The sequence below is a fragment of the Thalassophryne amazonica genome, chromosome 5 (assembly GCF_902500255.1).
Source record: "Thalassophryne amazonica chromosome 5, fThaAma1.1, whole genome shotgun sequence".
NCBI lineage: Eukaryota > Metazoa > Chordata > Actinopteri > Batrachoidiformes > Batrachoididae > Thalassophryne > Thalassophryne amazonica.
Genome location: NC_047107.1, coordinates 18,607,636 through 18,627,133, shown reverse-complemented (window position 1 = coordinate 18,627,133; position 19,498 = coordinate 18,607,636). Strand labels below are relative to the sequence as shown.

Sequence of the window (19,498 nt, the reverse complement as noted above, 5' to 3'; positions counted from 1 at the left end):
ATATTCGCCTCTGTATGTTTATATTGGTGTTGTAGGATAAACTCAATGACATTCTAATGGCATCCAAAGGAGATCATGCGTGTGCACATGCATGAGCTTCTGAAAAATGTGTAAGTTACCTTCGTCTGCAGGATGTGTGTGCACACTGTCTGCGAGATGTCATGTTATCAGGTTGTGAAAACAGCGTTTTCCATTTTTGAAGTGTTTTTCAGTAGCTTTTACATAATATATGATGGACATGTTAGATTTACATGGAAATTTATCTGTTTTGGAGTGGATTCTGCCATGTTGCATTAGTAGCCAGAGAGAGACCAGACGTCACAGTGCCTCTCTACTGTGACTGGGTGTCACCCCCCCCCCAAAAAAGACAGATTTGCAAGATTGTTAGTTTCTCAAACCTGTAATCTGGGTCAGGAAGAAGTTCAGGATAGTCCTGTCTATACTTCTGCTTGGATAGGACAACTTCGGATTATGGCACAATTGTAGAAATGATGGTAGTATTGTCCATTGATGTGATATTTATTGCAGCCTCCATAACAACTCTGTAAATTTGTGGCACGTCCCTGGCAAGGCTGCCTTTGACGGTTCCTGACTTGCCCTGACTGCTGAAGCACTGACAAAGATAAACAGGAGCCGTAGCGTACAAGCAGCCCCTGACAATGCTTGTTACCGTATTCTTCCCTTGTTCCATTCCAGGGGTGTATGCAGTCAAGGCACTGATTAGGGCATTCCTCTGGTGCCTGGTTCACTTGTCCTCGCCTTCAAGTCTGTCATTAGCACTCTTGAGCTGCAAGTTGAACATTTCCATTGTTAGTCATATACTTTCCTGTTCAGATACTGCATAATTTGAGCGGCATGGTCATAACTGGTATTCAACTCAACTCCTTATTGGACAGGCCCTATATTTTTAACAAGCTGTTTATTTGCTTGCAGAATTTTTCTCAGGTTAGTTATCAGCGAGGTATACCACACAGGTGAAAGCAGATCAGACAAAAATGATTAATCCTCTGTACCCAACGCTATTTGTGTAAAGGGCATGTCACACCGCATGCTTTGGAAGTGTCAGAGGCATCACAAATCGGTCTAAAAAGCATTATTTTCAATGAAACACGTAGCTTTTTACAGGCATTAGAAGTGTTGCGTCAAAAGCTGAGCTAAACAGATGCTTCTGCCAGGAGTGTGCACATACCTGCTTGTCAACAGAATGACGTTCAAAGTTCAACCCAATCCAACTTTTGGCGCTCTGAACTGTGACAAAGCTTCGCACTGTCCAATAGAAACGTGTTGGGTCCAAACATGGAATACTCGTGGCAGAAACCACTGATCTCTACAAAACAGAAACGTGTCACAGGACTGCTCATTTATACAGAGCAGTTTCTGAAGAAAAATCCTTGCAAATGTTTAACCCAAAAATTAATTTGATTGTGAAATCAAATTGCTATATTAAAGCTTTTTCTTGGTTCATCGACACATATACAACATGGCGATCATTCAGCTTTCCTCTGGAAAAAAAAAAAAAAGTGAAAATCTCTACCACCCTGCTGCATGTTGCGCGTCAGGGCATAGGGAGGCGTTGATACAACATGACTGACGACACATTGGGAGTTGTTGCCTGACGCGTATAAAGCATGCAATGTGAAAGGCCCTTTAGTTACTAGTTTCCATAAATACAGCATGTTTATAATACACTGTGTAAAAAAAAAAAAAAAGGCAAAACTTTATTGAAGTGAAGAGGATCTAACAAACAGAAAACACATTAACTCATTTCTTTGAGCGACTTTACTGGAAGCCCCATTACTTCCAGGCACTGCTTGTGTCAGCAACGTCCACATTGTTCTCTCTCCTGCTATGTCTGGGAACCGACACTTTCACGGATGGTCCAAGGATGCAGTGCATCAACTTTGTCATTCAGCTGTTCGATACTGTGAATGATGTCATTCTGCTTCTCCTGGAACACAAAATGTATATAGATCCACGTTACAACCTTAATACAGAAGTTCCCACTTTTTTATTAAATCCTATGTTTCACAAATGATTAAGCCAATGCTGTTGACCTTTCATCATGAGCACGGACAAATCTGTGAATGAACTGAGGAAAAAAAAAAAAAACTTGAAAGATCTTGACAAGGCCCTGGTGGGGTCTGGTGGTTGTCCCCCAGAAAAATGTGAAATCTCAAATGCATTCTGGTGCTTACTCAGGTCTATTCCAAAATAATCTCCAAAAATTATTTTTTTTTGTTGGCACAGGTCAGTTTTTCCACCCCAGATAAGGTGGTAAACCTCAGTAGTACAGCATAGAAGTCCTTATGTTTCAAGTGTATGGTACCATAGACAGTATGCACACACTATGCAAATGAAACATTATGCAAGGGACACAGAATTTTTTATATAAGAAATTCTGAAACTTTATATCAGCAATAAATAAATATGTTTGAGTAACAGGGCCTGTAAATTATTTCTTTAAGGAAGGAAAGTTAGCATATACAACTTGATTACTGACAGATTTTACTCTATTTTCAAATTATATCCCAAATAGAACAGAGTATTTCTTGCCAGAAATGTTTGAATATTTTGCTTGCTGAACATGAATTTTAGAATCTACTGGCACAAGACACTGTACAATCTTATTTAAACATAGTACAAACCTCGGGATAATCGGGCTGTTGTGAATCAACTGCAGGCACACACTCAACCCACTGATTAGATGGAGGATTCACTGATTCAACAACTCTTATGGCAGCCGGCATGGTTGCTGTTGGGGGGGAAACAAACAATAATCCAAAAATAATATCACAAGCTTATCTTCATAAATTCTCTTTCTGGGCACTGACATTACTTAAACTTCAAATGCGTCAACACCTAATAAAAGAGTATATATTTTAGTCATGTTTTAGTCAAAATACTAATTAGGCCTGTGCCTCTCTTGTGGCTAACGTTAGCTCCATGCTAGTCAAAAATGTGTTGGTTTGGTTCCCATTAATCTATGGCTGGCATAATCAAGCTTCAAGCAAGTTTTGTTATTTCTGGCTAAAACGAATTTGTGCTCACATCAGGTTCCATTACCTTCTTTTGATAGTCACAGCGTCGATATCACGACACAAAGGCCCAGCCATTTGAAGCTAGCTGCTACCCGATGGTAGCTATGTGGTGGTTCTTTGTGAGGAATCCCAGTCGACGAGCGTCCAGCATTAGTTTCCTCTTCTGCTCTCAGTGGTCTCTTAATCATAGTATAGAGACTGAACAAGCAAATTAACTTGTGGAACACAAACTTCTATTTGCTAAAACAGAACGGACCTGCCTGCTGCAACTCATCTAAATCTTCTTCTTCTGCTGCTCTGTTAAACAGCGGGTTTTAACCCAACTCGGTGCACTACTGCCACCAACTGGTTCGTGAGCAGCACAGCAAGCAACTGTGAAGCAGCAAGCATATTGTTAACAAAATAATTTAATAGTAAATAGATCTATGTACACAAACTACTTTAAATAAAATTAATTCATTGGAATTGTATCCTCTGATAATGTTGGTCAAACATGTTTTAAAATAAAGCACTATAGTGTTTCAGACGTTCTGACCCAATTATTACAGTAGTTTTGTGAGACAGCATTTCTCTGAGCTGATAAACCTGCTCTGGCAAATGAGTCCTGAGCGAAACACTAAACTCTGGACAAATGTTCATTCTGGAAATGTGAAATCGAGTTGATTTCTGCCACTGTAACGTGTGTGACTGTTATATTCATCTCATGTTCAGCATGTTTGTTTAAAAACATGTTTGAACTGCAAGTTGTGAAGTGACCAGTAAAAAATATTATTTGTCTGTGAGCTGTTTTATTTAAATGTCAATGCTTCCTGCTCATGCATGTTGAAAACATTATTTTGTAAATCAATTTTTAATAACTTTAATGTATTTTTCCATATTAAAATAAAAATGCTAAAGATAGGCTTTTTTAAAATTTGGCAAAATGTATGTAACTCAGGTCTGTGGGACGTCTGGATAATAAGCTGCCATTGCAATCTGTTTCCATAAAAAACATATTTTGGTAGCTGACAATCACAGTCTGTAGTGATGTAAATTATTTTGCAAAAATTAGTGTTCCAATTAACAGAGTGCATGTTTATGCAAGTTGCACCAAGACATGTTTTGGAGTTAGCTTTGTCAGTTTATTACAGTAATCTTGAAATTATACAGGATATACAGTAGGCCTGAATAAATCATAAATTGACAAATTCTTGGTTACCATGGTAGAGTGCTTAAATCATTTCCTATTGTTCATTCTACGTATGTTTGCACACATAATTTAAATGGAGTCCAACATTAACTTTCTGTATGCCGTAAATGATATTTAATGTTTTCCTATAATGTGAAATTTTACATATATATATATATATATATATATATATACACTTTTATTTAGAGGCAAGCTTTACACATACAACATGAACATTATGTGAATGTTGAACATTAAGCATACATTCTATGAACACTTGATTGGTTTTTGCTCACAAACATTATATGAACATTCGCAAACTTGCTGAACAGTAAACATTCTATGAACATTTGTTTGATGTTTGCAAATGTTCACTTCCAGGTGGGGAGCCTTCAGCTTTCAGGCTCCTCTCCTGTGGAACCAGCTCCCAATTCAGATCAGGGAGACAGACACCCTTTCTACTTTTAAGATTAGGCTTAAAACTTTCCTTTTTGCCAAAGCTTATAGTTAGGGCTGGATCAGGTGACCCTGAACCATCCTTTAGTTATGCTGCTATAGACTTAGGCCGGGTTCACACTGCAGGATAATTAGGCCAATATTGGACCCGATCTCCCCCTTCTGACAATCTTAAGGACGCCCCAACAATCGTGATGACTCTAAAGATAATCTTATCAGATATTCTTGCCGTGTGTGGTGTGTTAAGAGCGCTCTCATCTGCTCGGAAGGACGTCAGGAACGCTCCGATCGCAAATCGGGGATATTCAACATGTTGGATCTTTTTGGCCCAATATCGCAGTGTGTGTTGTGTCCTCCGACCATAAACGAGCACGCAGCCTGCTGAATGTGACGTGCAGCCAATCAGCAAGTGAGGTGACGGACGTACGGAGCGGAAAATAAAATCAAAACAGCTGTTCTGACTTACCAGAAAGTCCGGTGGTCGCGCTGTCTCCACTCCTTTAAAGAGCACCTTTTCTTTTTCTTTTTGTATCGTTTTTTTCCCTCTGTTGTAAATAGTCCACAAAGTACCTCCGTTTGTTTACTCTGAAGTCACGTTTAATCTCGAGAGATTTTGCGAGATTTCCTGTCTGAACTGTAAATGTTGGTGCCTGAAATCTGTTCGTGTGTGGTGTTGTTGTCCTTACCGTGTGGCTGCACACCACACACTGTACCACCAAACCTGTTAGATCCATGATTTTTTATCTTCACGTGTGTGGTCTCTCAGGTTTTGGAAACCTACAGATAATTTTAAAATCCTGTCGTGTGAACCAGGCTTTAGACTGCTGGGGGGTTCCCATGATGCAGAGTGTTTCTTTCTCTTTTTGCTCTGTATGCACCACTCTGCATTTAATCATTAGTGATCGATCTCTGCTCCCCTCCACAGCATGTCTTTTTCCTGGTTCTCTCCCTCAGCCCCAACCAGTCCCAGCAGAAGACTGCCCCTCCCTGAGCCTGGTTCTGCTGGAGGTTTCTTCCTGTTAAAAGGGAGTTTTTCCTTCCCACTGTCGCCAAGTGCTTGCTCACAGGGGGTCGTTTTGACCGTTGGGGTTTTTCTGTAATTATTGTATGGCTTTTGCCTTACAATATAAAGTGCCTTGGGGCAACTGTTTGTTGTGATTTGGCACTATATAAATAAAATTGATTTGATTTGATTTGATTTTGTCTGGACCGTGGTACTGTGGTCACAATATGTGTAATTAGTTGTTGCTTTGGTTTGAAGGGCATGATGCATTTTGGTTGGTGAGTAGTTAGTTGCTTCTTGAGCTGATGGACATATTCATGCATATGTGAAAACAGAAAATAACTACTTACTTATATATTGTTTTACAATTCCACTAGTAACCTACAATACGTAACTGAATATAAATATCCACAGCAAAATGTTGTAAGCTTCTGGTTCTACTGAACAGGATGTATTCTCACTCTTTAAAGAAATATTAAATGATCTGACCATAAACGAGACATATGAAACGTGAAGTACAGTTGTTAATTAATTCATTTTACTACACATGAACTGAACTTTGAGCCATTTGTGACTGCCACCAACCACTGGTCTAATGGATGTTCTTAAATGCTCAGCAAAGAAACCTTTGAAAAACATGAGGCCCTATCTACTGAGAATGAAACTATTACTTCCAGTCTGTTTCCATGAAATGTGGGATACCGTTGTATTTTTGTGCTACAATTTCAATGTATTTGGTGTGCCAAAACATAATATGCTGAATTCTTTTCTTACTCATGACTATTATTGTGTTTGTGTGTCCACAGGAGGCCTTGATCAGCGCCTGGCTGCAGTTCAGTGACGGCTCTGTGGCTCCTCTAGACTTGTACAATCCTGATGTTTTTGTTCTGACAGCCACCTCCCTGGATGAGGATGTGGTGACAGTGCAGCAGGAGCCATCCTGGAAATGGCCTGTCATCGTGACGGAGGCAGAGGGCCAAGGCCTCCTGGTCAGAGTGGAAATGACTGTTTGTGAGATCTGCCAAAAATTCAAGCGCCGCAGCATCCTGGCAGCAGGAAACTGCAACGTCAGAGTGAAGTTTGGTCAAAGTGACAGCTCCAGAGGAGGGACCAGTGATTACAGCCCAGATGGAGACTATATGGAGAACAGAGGCAGGCTGTCACCCTCCCAGGACAGGACCGGCCTCGACACCCACTACTATGGCAGCTCCATCTCTGACATGGAGGACGGGGTTTTAAGGAGGGCCACCACCACAAGAAGTGCAATAATGCGCAGACCCAGTGGGGATAAACTTTCACATGACAGCAACCATAACATACCTGTTGACTTTGCAGACTTTCCCGCTCAAGTAGACCTGCCCCGTGGTCGAAACATGGATGATGATCTCATCCAAACTGCTCGTGGACTTACAGACTTGGAGATTGGCATGTACGCCCTACTCGGGGTCTTTTGCCTGGCTATTCTGGTCTTTCTCATCAACTGCATCTCCTACACCCTCAAATATCGCCACAAGGAGCTCTCCATTGAGGACCAAGAGAACATGAGCCATGCCCATGATTGGGTGTGGCTAGGGAATGAGGCAGAGCTGTTGGAGAGCCAGATCAGCTTGTCACCCCAGCAGGAGGAGCAAACGTCCATGATGGACTCCAACAGTGGACTGGAGGAAGGCAGTCAGTTACTTAACGGAGGCTCAGCCCAGAAGAATGTGCAGGGACAAGTGCACCGAGGAGCAGACGTGGGCTGCATAACCAAGGACAGCAAAGGAGACTCCCCCACCACCAAGCGGAAGCGAGTCAAATTCACCACCTTCACCACCATCGCCTCAGACAGTAGCTACCGTACAGTGAACACGCTCAGCGCGAGCCACAGTCAAGACATTAAGTGGGTGTGCCAAGATGTGGAGATGGGTGACTCCAAGGAGCTTCGTAATTACATGGAAAGATTAAATGATTGTGCCACAAAAGAGGTGGCATAATGCACTGTGCGCACTTGTAACAAACTCACCCTTATGCCTTTCATAAGAAAGATGTTCTGGGCAGAAATTACACCTACAGGTGCGTGAAAGAGGATTACCCAAACCCGTGAAAGGGTCCCCAAATTCAAGAGCATTCTTGTGATTCTGCAAATATTGTATCATGACCATGAAAAAAAAAAATCAATGAATGAGGACTTCAGATGGTTCTTTAACATTTGTTTATCAGTTATTACCTTTGTATCATAATTTTATCGTTATGGGCTTAGACACAATAAAATAAAGGAAAGCGTACTGATCTGCATCAACTTGTGATAATCAGTCAACATGTAGATTTTAAAATGATCAGCGACTGCATAGATGTTCGGAATGTGTATACTCATTAAATGGTTTTGGAAGTTTTGTAACTTTATGGATATTTCTCATGCCAAGTCCTTATTCTTCTTCATAGTTCTGGAAATACCAAACCAAGTCTGCATGCAGTCCAAAACACAAGGCACAACTTTTTTTCAGTTCCTCCTCTTTAACGTGGCAGAAGAACTTTTTATGTATACACCGAACAGTGTCCTAAAAAGCATTGTATTGTTACTCTGTAAATTGTATTTTCATAACATTTAAGGAATACACAAAAATATAAAGAGGTATTGTATCAGGTTTTATTGACCGCATCTTCATGGACACGTTTGGGTTTGGCCTCCAATATGTAGGCTTGGGTTTGAGTCCTGGTCACACTACTTGTCTCTGTCCATTGACAAGACACTTTACGTACATTGTCCAAGTGCACCCAGGTGAAAATGGGTACCAGCCTTGGCTGGGGAAGTTACCTGTATCAGGCGGTAAATTTGTCCAGGGGAAATTGTAGGCTCTCATGTGCTTCATGCTTCAGAATCCTGTGTTAATTACCATCACGAACAGGCCTGAGAGTCTTTATAGGATATACTTACTTCTTCTTTGTCATATTAAAACATAGTTACCCATCGAGCCTCAGACAGCTGCATATATGTTTGACAACCAGCATTTATCACGGTTATGGCATGTTTTACGCATGCATCAATGTGTAGGTACCCAGATGTACAACACACTGACCAGGCAGAAACAGTCAGGAAAACAGACCCCTCAGCATAGTGTCTTAGTGATTGGCACAGCAAGAAGGCCGTGGGATCACATCCCACCTGGAGTCTTTCTGTGTTGAGTGTTGGGAAGGTGTCGTGACACGGACCCACAACAGGGGGCGCTAAGGAACGGACAATGGATAAGCCAACGAGTAACAATTTAATGTTGTGGAAACACACAACGGAATACAGACAGAAATATGGATTGCCGATTATACACAAGGTGACGTGTGGGCAGGCTCGAAGATAGAAGACCTCTGGCGAGAGAAGAGCTGATTCCCACACAGCTTCCACCACCAACGGGCCTGAAGAACACCGGAGCCGCCAAGTCCCGAGTCCCCAGGTGGCCTCTGCCTTCGGCTGTCGACCCTGGTACTGCTGGCAGAGAACAGAGAAAATCCAGGTGAGTGTGAGTCCGCACACTCAGTAGTCCACTCACAGATAATGTTCTTTAAGGAGGGAGCACCTCCACCTCCAATCACACACTCGTGCAGCTCCTGTGTAACCACTTATCTGATATGGAGCGTGATGCGAAGTTGTCGCGGTCACGCCCTTACTCCAGCTCTGATAAGGACACCACAGGGCAAACGGCTTCAAAGAAGAGTTCAGTTTAGCAGAGAAATCTCAATAGAGACGGTTACCTCTTGGTTGCTGATTTCTCGGCGGGGAGGTGGAGCTGTAGTCCGGCTTTTATGGTGATGTGGAAGATGAGTGACAGCTGGTGCAGATGATGAGTGACAGCTGTCACTCTCCGTTGCTCCGACGCCCTCTCGTGCTTGAAGCCCGCACTTCAAGCAGGCGCCATCTGGTGGTGGTGGGCCAGCAGTACCTCCTCTTCAGCGGCCCACACAACATTGAGTTTGCATGTTCTCACCATGTTTATGTGGGTTCTTCCAGGTGCTCTGGCTTCCTTCCATATCTAAAGACATGCAGGTTAGGTGAACTGGAAACTTTAACTTGACCGTAAGTGTGCGTGTCCAGGGTCTACGGCTCCTGATGCCCTATGAGTGCTCCAGGCTGCAGTTCCCCCATGACCCTTCATTGGAATATGTAGAAAATGTGTGTGTGTTTATTTACAACCCCAATCCCAATTAAGTTGGGACGTTGTGTGAAATGTAAATAAAAACAGAAAAGATTTGCAAATCCTCTTCAACCTATATTCGATTGAATACACCACAAAGACAAGATATTTAATGTTCAAACTGATAAACTTTATTGTTTTTGTGCAAATATCTGATCATTTTGAAATGGATACCTGCAACACATTTCAAAAAAAGTTGGGATAGTGGCAACAAAAGACTGGGAAAGTTGATGAATGCTCAAAGAACACCTGTTTGGAACATTCCACAGGTGAACAGGTTAACTGGAAACAGGCAAGTGTCATGATTGGGTATAAGAGGAGCATCCCCAAAAGGCTCAGCCATTCACAAGCAAAGATGAGGTGAGGATCACCACTTTGTGAACAAGTGCATGAAAAACTAGTCCAACACTTTAAGAACAATGTTTCTCAATGTTCAATTGCAAGGAATTTAGGGATTCCATCATCTACAGTCCATAATATAATCAGAAGATTCAGAGAATCTGGCGAACTTTCTACATGTAAGCAGCAAGGCTGACAACCAACATTAAATGCCCGTGACCTTCGATCCCTCAGGCGGCACTGCATTAAAAACCAACATCATTGTGTAAAGGATCTTACCGCGTGGGCTCAGGAACACTTCAGAAAACCATTGTCAGTTAACACAGTTCGTCGCTACATCGACAAGTGCAAGGTAATACTCTACCATGCAAAGTTAAAGCCATACATCAACAACATCCAGAAATGCCGCTGCCTTCTCTGGGCCCGAGCTCATTTGAAATGGACAGACACAAAGTGGAAAAGTGTGCTGTGGTCTGATGAGTCCACATTTCAAATTGTTTTCGGAAATCATATACGTCGTGTCTTCCAGACAAAATAAGAAAAAGACCATCCACATTGTTACCAGCGCAAAGTTCAAAAGTCAGCATCTGTGATGGTATGGGGGGGTGTAAGTTGCCCATGCCATGGGCAACTTACACACAATACCACAATGGAGACCCCAGACTGTTGAACAACTGAAGTCGTACATCAAGCAAGAATGGGAAAGAATTCCACCTACAAAGCTTCAACAATTAGTGTCCTCAGTTCCTAAACGCTTATTGAGTGTTGTTAGAAGGAAAGGTGATGTAACACAGTGGTAAACATACCACTGTCCCAGCTTTTTTGAAACATGTTGCAGGCATCCATTTCAAAATGAGCAAATATTTGCACAAAATCAATAAAGTTTATCAGTTTGAACATTAAATATCTTGTCTTTGTGGTGTATTCAATTGAATATAGGTTGAAGAGGATTTGCAAATCATTGTATTCTGTTTTTATTTACATTTTACACAACATCCCAACTTCATTGGAATTGGGGCTGTACACACACACACACACATATATATATATCTATATATATATAGATATATATATATGCACAGTGATGGTCTCAATGCACATTGCCATCTTCAGAACTGATCATCCACACCTTGTAAGGTCATAGAGACAGTGCAATGCTGGAAAGTCTGGTCTGCTCATGGTGGCAGTCAACAAAATGTTGACAGTGGTCATCAGCTTTAGCGTACATCTATTTTATTTGTGAACTCAGCTACGTCTGCGTTTTTGTAGTTGTTTGTTGTGATATTTCTTTTGTTAAATACCCACAAATGTCCTTCTTTGTCCATCTCTGTGTCATGAATGTCTACATATATCATGACAAATGTCCTTAATAACAAACCTGACTTTTGTGGTATTGCCTAATGCTGAAACTGCCCTGATCCCGTGTTGTGCATCCAGATATCTCCAGGTTGATGCATTTGCACAACATGCTATCATCCTTACCAACATAAGTGTTAATACATCATCTGAGAGAAATCTAATTTTTAGAAAATTGCTGCAGAAGGAAATAACATGGGTGGCAATGTGGCCCCAACCAAGCAGTCCAAACCACATTTTACCAAAACTTAGAATATGTTGCAGGCAGTTGCTAAATTAATATAGGAATTGTTTATAGTGTGCTACAGCCTCCATTACTGTATACGACACATAAATAGATACTTTTCGTTTGATTGGTGTACTATGGATTGTTACTGATCAGGGCTAACTAGAAAGACTAACACAATGTCAATATAAACAGGGAGATTATACGAGTGAAGCTTCGCGCAGCGGCATGAAGCTCACTCATGGTACAGGGAGTCCCAAACAGGAACTGCCAAATTTTGAGTTAACAGTGAAACAGGAAATGTCAAATGGCAAACACTTCCTGGCATTGGTAGAGCTAGAGCGGGGGCCGGGGTTGCACTGGACTCCCCTGAAATCTGATTGGACACAGATGATTGACATGTCACAGCACCACACATCTGGATGCATTTTGAAATCAGTGAGTCATTTTGACTGCTAAGTACTTCCTGTCCAGTAGTTGGTGCGGTGCACCACAAAAAAGTTCTAATCCACCTTAGTAGAAGAAGAAAAATGTTTGCCTCAGATTTGAACTGAAAACACTGTTTGAACCATGGACTACTAATGACACCAAAGTTATATTAGTGAGTAAACGACCATAATTTATGCCAGAAATGTGGTCCAGGTTGTTAAAGGCGGCATTTCTCCTTTAATTTGGGTTGACTTATATATGTGTCTCCAGTGATTTTTAAACGAGTAGGCAGCTGTTGATTCAGTAACCTCTTAATTTTGCTGTCTGAAGGACTTGAATAACCTCTTAATTTTGCCCTCTAAATTACACCAGGATGATGCATTTCACTTCAAATACACATGCCACGAAGTGTTTCTCAACTGTACTCAATACCAAGTGTTCCATTACTTTTGGAGGGCACAGTATCCTAACTTTATGATGAATGCAAATGAGTGTGGTATTATTACTGTTTTGTTTAGGGCCCCTTCACACATAACGCAATCTACGTCCACTTGCACATGAAGGAGGAATTGCATGCAATTGTGAAACACTGGAGCTCCAACAACTCATACACGTGCTGCTACAACAACTTGCCCACACTAGCGGTTGAAAGACAGAGTGTGCCCTGTGAGCCCACTCGATCCCTCTTGCGGCAGGTGACACACACACAATCATCTAACACCGCATGGTTCGCACTTAGAAAATGTGTGACCATTTGCGCTCTCAGCACGATATGACAATATTGAGATACGATAATTTGGCCCTATTGTACAGCCTTTTGTCAACTAGCTGAAAACTTTGCATATTAATTTACGTCTACATTAAAAATACTTGAAGTGGCAGAGTGTTAAGAGGGCTATAACAAGGGGGTTCTGTGGGGTGGACCCCCCCCCCTCCCCCCAGAAGCTGAAAGGCAAAAAAGAAAAATGTTTAAAAAGGCGGGGGGGTCTGGTCATGGCTAAAGGTTTTAGCCATGTTAATGCTCCCCTGAAGCATTTACTCAAAAAAAGTCTGAAGGACCTAAATCACATGGTGAGATACTGAAGAACTTCCGTCATTCATGTCGGCGACATACGACGTCTGTGATAAAACTAACGTACCTTTTTATTTTTTTCAAAAACTATATGGATTTGAATCACATGCGATTACATCAGACAACCTTGAACCCTCGTGCGCATGCGTGAGTTTTTTCACGTCTGTCGATTACGTCATTCGCCTCTGGGCAGGCTTTGAGTGAGGAGTGGTCCACCCCTCCCGTTGGAATCTCTTTGTCTGACAACTTCCTGAGAGACTGGCGCTTTGCTTGATCAAATTTTTTTCAAAAACTGTGAGGCACATCGAAGTGGACACCATTCGAGAAATTCAGCTGGTTTTCTGTGAAAATTTTAATGGCTGATGAGAGATTATGGACAGTTGCTGTTGCTTTAAGGACTGCCCACAGAGCGGGACGTCGCGACGCACCCTGAGCCGCCGCTGTCTGCCTGTTTCAAGCTGAAAGCTTCCAAATTTAAGCCTCTGTTGACCCAGGACGTCGTGAGAGAACAGAGAACTTTCAGAAGAGGATCAGCAGTTTATCCGGACATTCCACTGTTAAAGGAGATTTTATTAATGAAAGAGGTGCGGACGGGTCCGTGCGTCGGGACGCAGCCGGCGCAGTGCGGCGGCACAGGAAAAACACCTCCGTGTTGATAACCATTTGTAAAAACCAGGCGGCTTTTGATGGCTTTCAGTTGAGTGAGTATCTGAGAAATTGTTTAACAGCTGGACATGTTCCAACTTGTCCTTAAGGCTTCCAACGGAGGTGTTTTTCCTGTGGCGGCGCGCGGTGCCGGCTGCGTCCTGATGCGCGGACTCCTTTAACAGTGGAATGTCCGGATAAACTGCTGATCCCGACCTCTTCTGAAAGTTCTCTGTTCTCTCACGACGTCCTGGGTCAACAGAGGCTTAAATTTGGAAGCTTTCAGCTCGAAACAGGCAGACAGCGGCGACTCAGGGCGCGTCACGACATCCCGCTCTGTGGGCAGTCCTTAAAGCGACAGCAGCAGTCCATAATCTCTCATCAGCCGTTAAAATTTTCACAGAAAACCAGCTGAATTTCTCGAATGGTGTCCACTTCGATGTGCCTCACAGTTTTTGAAAAAAATTTGATCAAGCAAAGCGCCAGTCTCTCATGAAGTTCTCAGACAAAGAGATTCTGACAGGAGGGGTGGACCACTCCTCACTCAAAGCCAGCCCACAGGCGAATGACGTAACCGACAGGCGTGAAAAAACTCTTGCATGCCCACGAGGGTTCAAGCTTGTCTGATGTAATTGCATGTGATTCAAATCCATATAGTTTTTGAAAAAATAAAACGGGCCGATACTTTTCTAACAGACCTCGTATACATATTATGAGTGAAGCGATGCTCAGCAGCGTGAAGCTCGCTCATGGTACACTGTGTCACAAACAGGAAATGCCCAATTTTGAGTCCACAGTGAAAAACAAAATGTCAAATGTTGAACACTTTCTGGATTGACCATAGAGGAGATCTCATGGGACCTTGTGGGAATTCAGTGACAAGATGACACTGAAACAGGAAGTGCCAACTTTTGAGCCCACAGTGAAACAGGAAATGTCAAATGTTGACTTCCTGGAGCTACATCAGAGGATATTTACCTGTTTTTCATTACATTTTTTTTTTTGCGCGTTGCAATGTTTATCCTCTGTAAAGTTTTTGTGTAAGTTTTTGTTTGTCTCAATTAAAAAAAAAGAAAGTAAAATTTTAAAAGACAAAGATGAGCTCTCACGTGAATAGAGGAGATCTCGTGGGAATTCAGTGTACAGTCGACACAGAAAAAGGAAATACAAAATGTTGAGACGACATTGAATCCAGGAACACTAAAGTGTGAGGCAGCATGCACCTTGACAGCACATGAGGTCAGTGATTATTTAGTGTGTAAATTGCGTGAATGTTTTAGCCATGCTAATGCTGCCCAGAAGCATTTACTGAAAATAAAGTCCGAAGGACCTAAATGAGATAGTGAGGACTTACTAGGCATGTGAGATGCAAATAAAGAAAATGCTTGATGGGGGGGTTAAGAGGGCCATAGTGGGGTTTGGGGGAAGCTCCCTAGAAGCTGAATGTTTATAGCCATGCTAATGCTTCCCAGAAGCATTAACTGAAAAAAGACATGGTGAGATGCTGAAGAGTCTCACTCGTTCATGTCCGTGACATATACATATTAGGGAAACATGATATGTTGGCCATATTTTGGCAGTATGTTTATCTAATAAACATATCAGAACAACAAAGCAAAGTAAAAAAAAAAAAAACCTCAATTGTTAGCATTATTTTGTTTCAACTTTGAGTGCATGTTGGCTTTTTAACTCCTAGCACAGCTGTACATTTAACTCATACATGGATTAAATTACAAAAAAAAAGTGTAAAGAATGCAAATTCAGCCATTGCGGAAGGTGAATATGGTATACACGCCTTTGCGGTGTCAAATCTCGCGCGTAATCACGTTCTCGCTGAGGAGGCGGAGATTTCGTTGTCAGTGTAAACAAGCCTTTGCGGGTGGTGTTTGAACAAGCAACAAGCAAGTTGTTTGCATTATTGTGTCGTTATGGAGGTGAGTTCAACCAAAATATGTATTTAGGTGTTTAACCAAGATAATCGTGAGTCTTTAATGTGAGTTTTATAAAAATAAAAAAAAAGCTTGTTGCTGTTTGTGTAGCATTAGGGTTGTGTGTCGGGAACTGGTTCTTTTCAGGTATCCTTAAGAAATGATTTGATCCATTGACATCAATAGCCTTTTTGCTTAACAATTCCCTTATCGGTCCTTCAGAGTGGCCATTGCTTTTGAGGGTGTTTCTTGGGAAAATGATCATTTCTCTACATTGATTACAGACCCTGCAGCGGGTCTCTATAATCAGCCATTTCTGCAGCACGGCTTTGCTTTGAACCTTGATCCAATGAAGCAGTGTTTCGATCTTCGATCTGCTGCTTCATTGGTTCTTTGTTTTATTTTGCTTGATCTTAATTTTTCCCTGCTAAAACCCCGAAGAGCATATGTCTGTGAGTAATATTTACCTTTTTATGTTAAACTGACCTGTTATGGTCTTCTGAAACAGTTGATAGATGTATTTTATAACTTAAAAACGGGACCGATGCTAACGTGTTAGCATGTCTATGGCATTTTAAATGTTAAAGTTAGCATTAAACCTCAGCTTAATGCTAACTTAATGCTAATGGCTCACCATTATCAAGCCTCCCTCACCAGCGGGATACTCTAAAACCGTGAATTCAGATGCTTGATTGCAACTAATGTTTAACTTCACTTTCAAAGGGCTTTTTTTAAAAATTGAAGTTTGTGTTAGTATGGCTGGCTGAGGAACAGAAGGAGCAAATTACACATTCATTTATGTGTGAGGAGTTTTATTTTATGAGATTTTAAAATGCCCACAAAACACAATACAGCCAGCTTCTCTTTAATGCTGCCCATTGGTGTTCTTCAAGCACATTATTACTCTCATTTATTCATACACCACGTGAACGCCAGCCGCTGAAAATGCTTTTAAGCTGAGTATCTGCACAACATGGTAATGTGACATTTCCTTTGCTCCTTCAAGTTTAAAGTTTGGTGAGCTTTGAAAGAAATGCCAATTAAGATCTCATTACCCTCTGTTCCCCAAGTGTGTGGGAAAGCACAGTGAAGGACAAAGTGGAATGGAACGTGTTCTCTCACGCTCTCGGGGTGCACGTGGACACAAAGGCGGTGGGAAATGTTAACACTTTCAACATGGACGTTTTACTGTTCAGATAGCTGCACAAATAATAATCATCTTTGAAAATGTCCTTTTAAAAAAATGGGCAGGTTGAACAATTGCATTGTGAATTTTAATATCACCACAGTCGTGCTGGATGATTTTTTTTTTTTTTTTTTTAATCAAGCGTAATAATGTTCACAGTATGTTAACTCTTGCTGCAGTGTGCGTCAGACTGCTAATCAGCAAAACTCATAATGTAACATTGGAGGAGAGTGGGACCATTCCTGAAACACAGATCTGCGCTGATTCAATTTTCTGAGCAAGTCAGCACATGAATGCAACCGTTCCTCACACACAGTTGTGCATATTTCATGGTTCTTCTGTTTTTACTTAAATACTTCAAGCAGCTTGTTGACTGTTTCATTTCTGCACATCTATGGCGATGCTATTGATTCAATAGATACAAAAGCTCCACATCAAATTACCACTCCAAGAAAATGGGTTTTTGACAGAAAGATATTAAATAATGATGATTTAGCTGTGGGCACTCAGAGAGGGCTTACCTCCACTGAAGGCAAACAATCCTGGATGCTGCACTACAACAAGTGACACGATTGGCTGGATATAGTTTTTGTTCTGATAATGTTTTGACAATAGTGGATCCAGATTTTGAGTTGTACATTATACAAATAATGAATGGTCATGAGTGTAATGGTAAAAATATTTTCATGAGGTGAAAGATGGATCATACCGTCAGCGATATATATTAGAGGTGGGCGATACCGGGAATTTTGGCATTGATCCAACACCAAGTAAATACAGGCCCAGTATCACCGATATCGATACCAATACCGATACTTTTTCATATGTAAGTTTCCTAGAGCCAAAGGATCCAAAGGACCTAGGATAGAATTTCGCCAAACATTGTACGTGACAACAAAATACCTTATCACAATCAACATTTTTGTTTAACTCGAGGAGAGCGCTGAGTGGGCAGGCCAGGCTGAGCCTACCTGCAAGGCTGTTAGCTGGCGTCGCTGAGCCACGTGATGGCACAACAACAAAAGACCAGAGAGGGGAGGGTGCGCTGCTCCGTGTTGTGTAACACAATGCAGCGCTGCTCTTACAGACAGAGAATAGATTTTGATGAATCTGCGTGCGCAGCAGTCAGTGCGTGCAGGGGAGAAAAAAAGCTTGAGTCTCAATCTTTTTACATGAAGATCGTTCAATATCAATACCAGCATTGGTATCGATATTATCGATATTAGGATCAATCCGCCCACTTCTAATATATATATACGAGGTCTGTCCAAAAAGTATCGGACCTTTATATTTTTTGCAAAAACCATATGGATTTGAATCACGTGTGATTGCATCAGCCAAGCTTGAACCTTCGTGCGCATGCGTGAGTTTTTTCACGCCTGTCGGTTGCGTCATTCGCCTGTGATCAGGCTTTGTGTGAGCAGTGGTCCACCCCTCTCGTCAGATTTTTATTGCGAATAAATGTCTGAACGATTTGGAGCTTTGCTGCATCAAATTTTTCCAGAAACTGTGAGAGACCTCCAGCTGGACACCATTCGCAAAATTTAGATGGCTTTCAGCGACAATTTTATGGGGATTACACAGATTAAGGAGTGCTCCAGCCGGTTTAAAGACCGCCCACAGTGTCTGAGAGTGCCGCTCGCTCTGAGCACCGATTTCAGTCGTGTGAGTATCCGAGAAATTGTGCATGAGCTGGACATGCCCCAACATGTCCTGTGAGGCTTCATCACGGCGGTGCTTTGCGCCATGTGGCTCTGCCGCAGGTCTGTTTCAATGTGCCGAAAAAGTGCTGATGTCCACGTCTTCCGCAATTCCTGTGCTAGTCAGACGACATACCGGATCAAGACAACGTCCAGTTTAGAAATGAATGGCACATTCCACTGTTACAGGAGTTTTGTCATGGAAAGAGGAGCGGAATTCCGCGCGTCGTGGTGGAGCCTCATGGCGCAAAGCAACGCCGTGATGAAGCCTCACAGAACATGTTGGGGCATGTCCAGCTCATGCACAATTTCTCGGATACTCACACGACTGAAAAGCCACCAAAAGCCATCTGAAAGCCGTCCTGTGAGACCAACACGGAGGTGGTTTTGTCCCGCGCCATGAGCGGCATGGTGGCGCAATCCTCCGCTTCTCTTTCCATGAAAAAAACTCCTGTAACAGTAGAATGTGCCGAAAAAGTGCTGATGTCCACGCCTTCTGCCTTTTTTGTGAAAGTTAGACAACGTCCTGGATCAACAAAGCCTTCACGTTGGAAATGATCTGGTTGTTTGAGTGGGGTTTGAGCCTGTCGATCGGCGCTTGGAGCGCGCCGCGCTCTCAGACGCTGTGGGGGGTCTTTAAACTGGCTGGAGCACTCCTTAATCTGTGTAATCCCCATAAAATCGTCGCTGAAAGCCATCTAAATTTTCCGAATGGTGTCCACCTGGAGGTCTCTCACAGTTTCTGGAAAAATTTGATGCAGCAAAGTTCCAAATCGTTCAGACATT

General features: G+C 42.1%; 1 protein-coding gene across 1 annotated transcript in view; it reads left to right on the top strand.

Moving 5' to 3' along the window:
• The window catches only part of si:dkeyp-14d3.1 (transmembrane protein 132C), an 807,657-nt gene extending 799,607 nt beyond the window's left edge, over positions 1-8,050 (top strand). Inside the window, exon 8 of the mRNA XM_034169759.1 lies at positions 6,472-8,050. Coding sequence (XP_034025650.1) covers positions 6,472-7,641 — 1,170 coding nt within the window. The 3' untranslated portion in view covers positions 7,642-8,050. The remainder of the gene's footprint in view (positions 1-6,471) is intronic.
• The last annotated feature ends 11,448 nt before the right edge of the window (positions 8,051-19,498 follow it).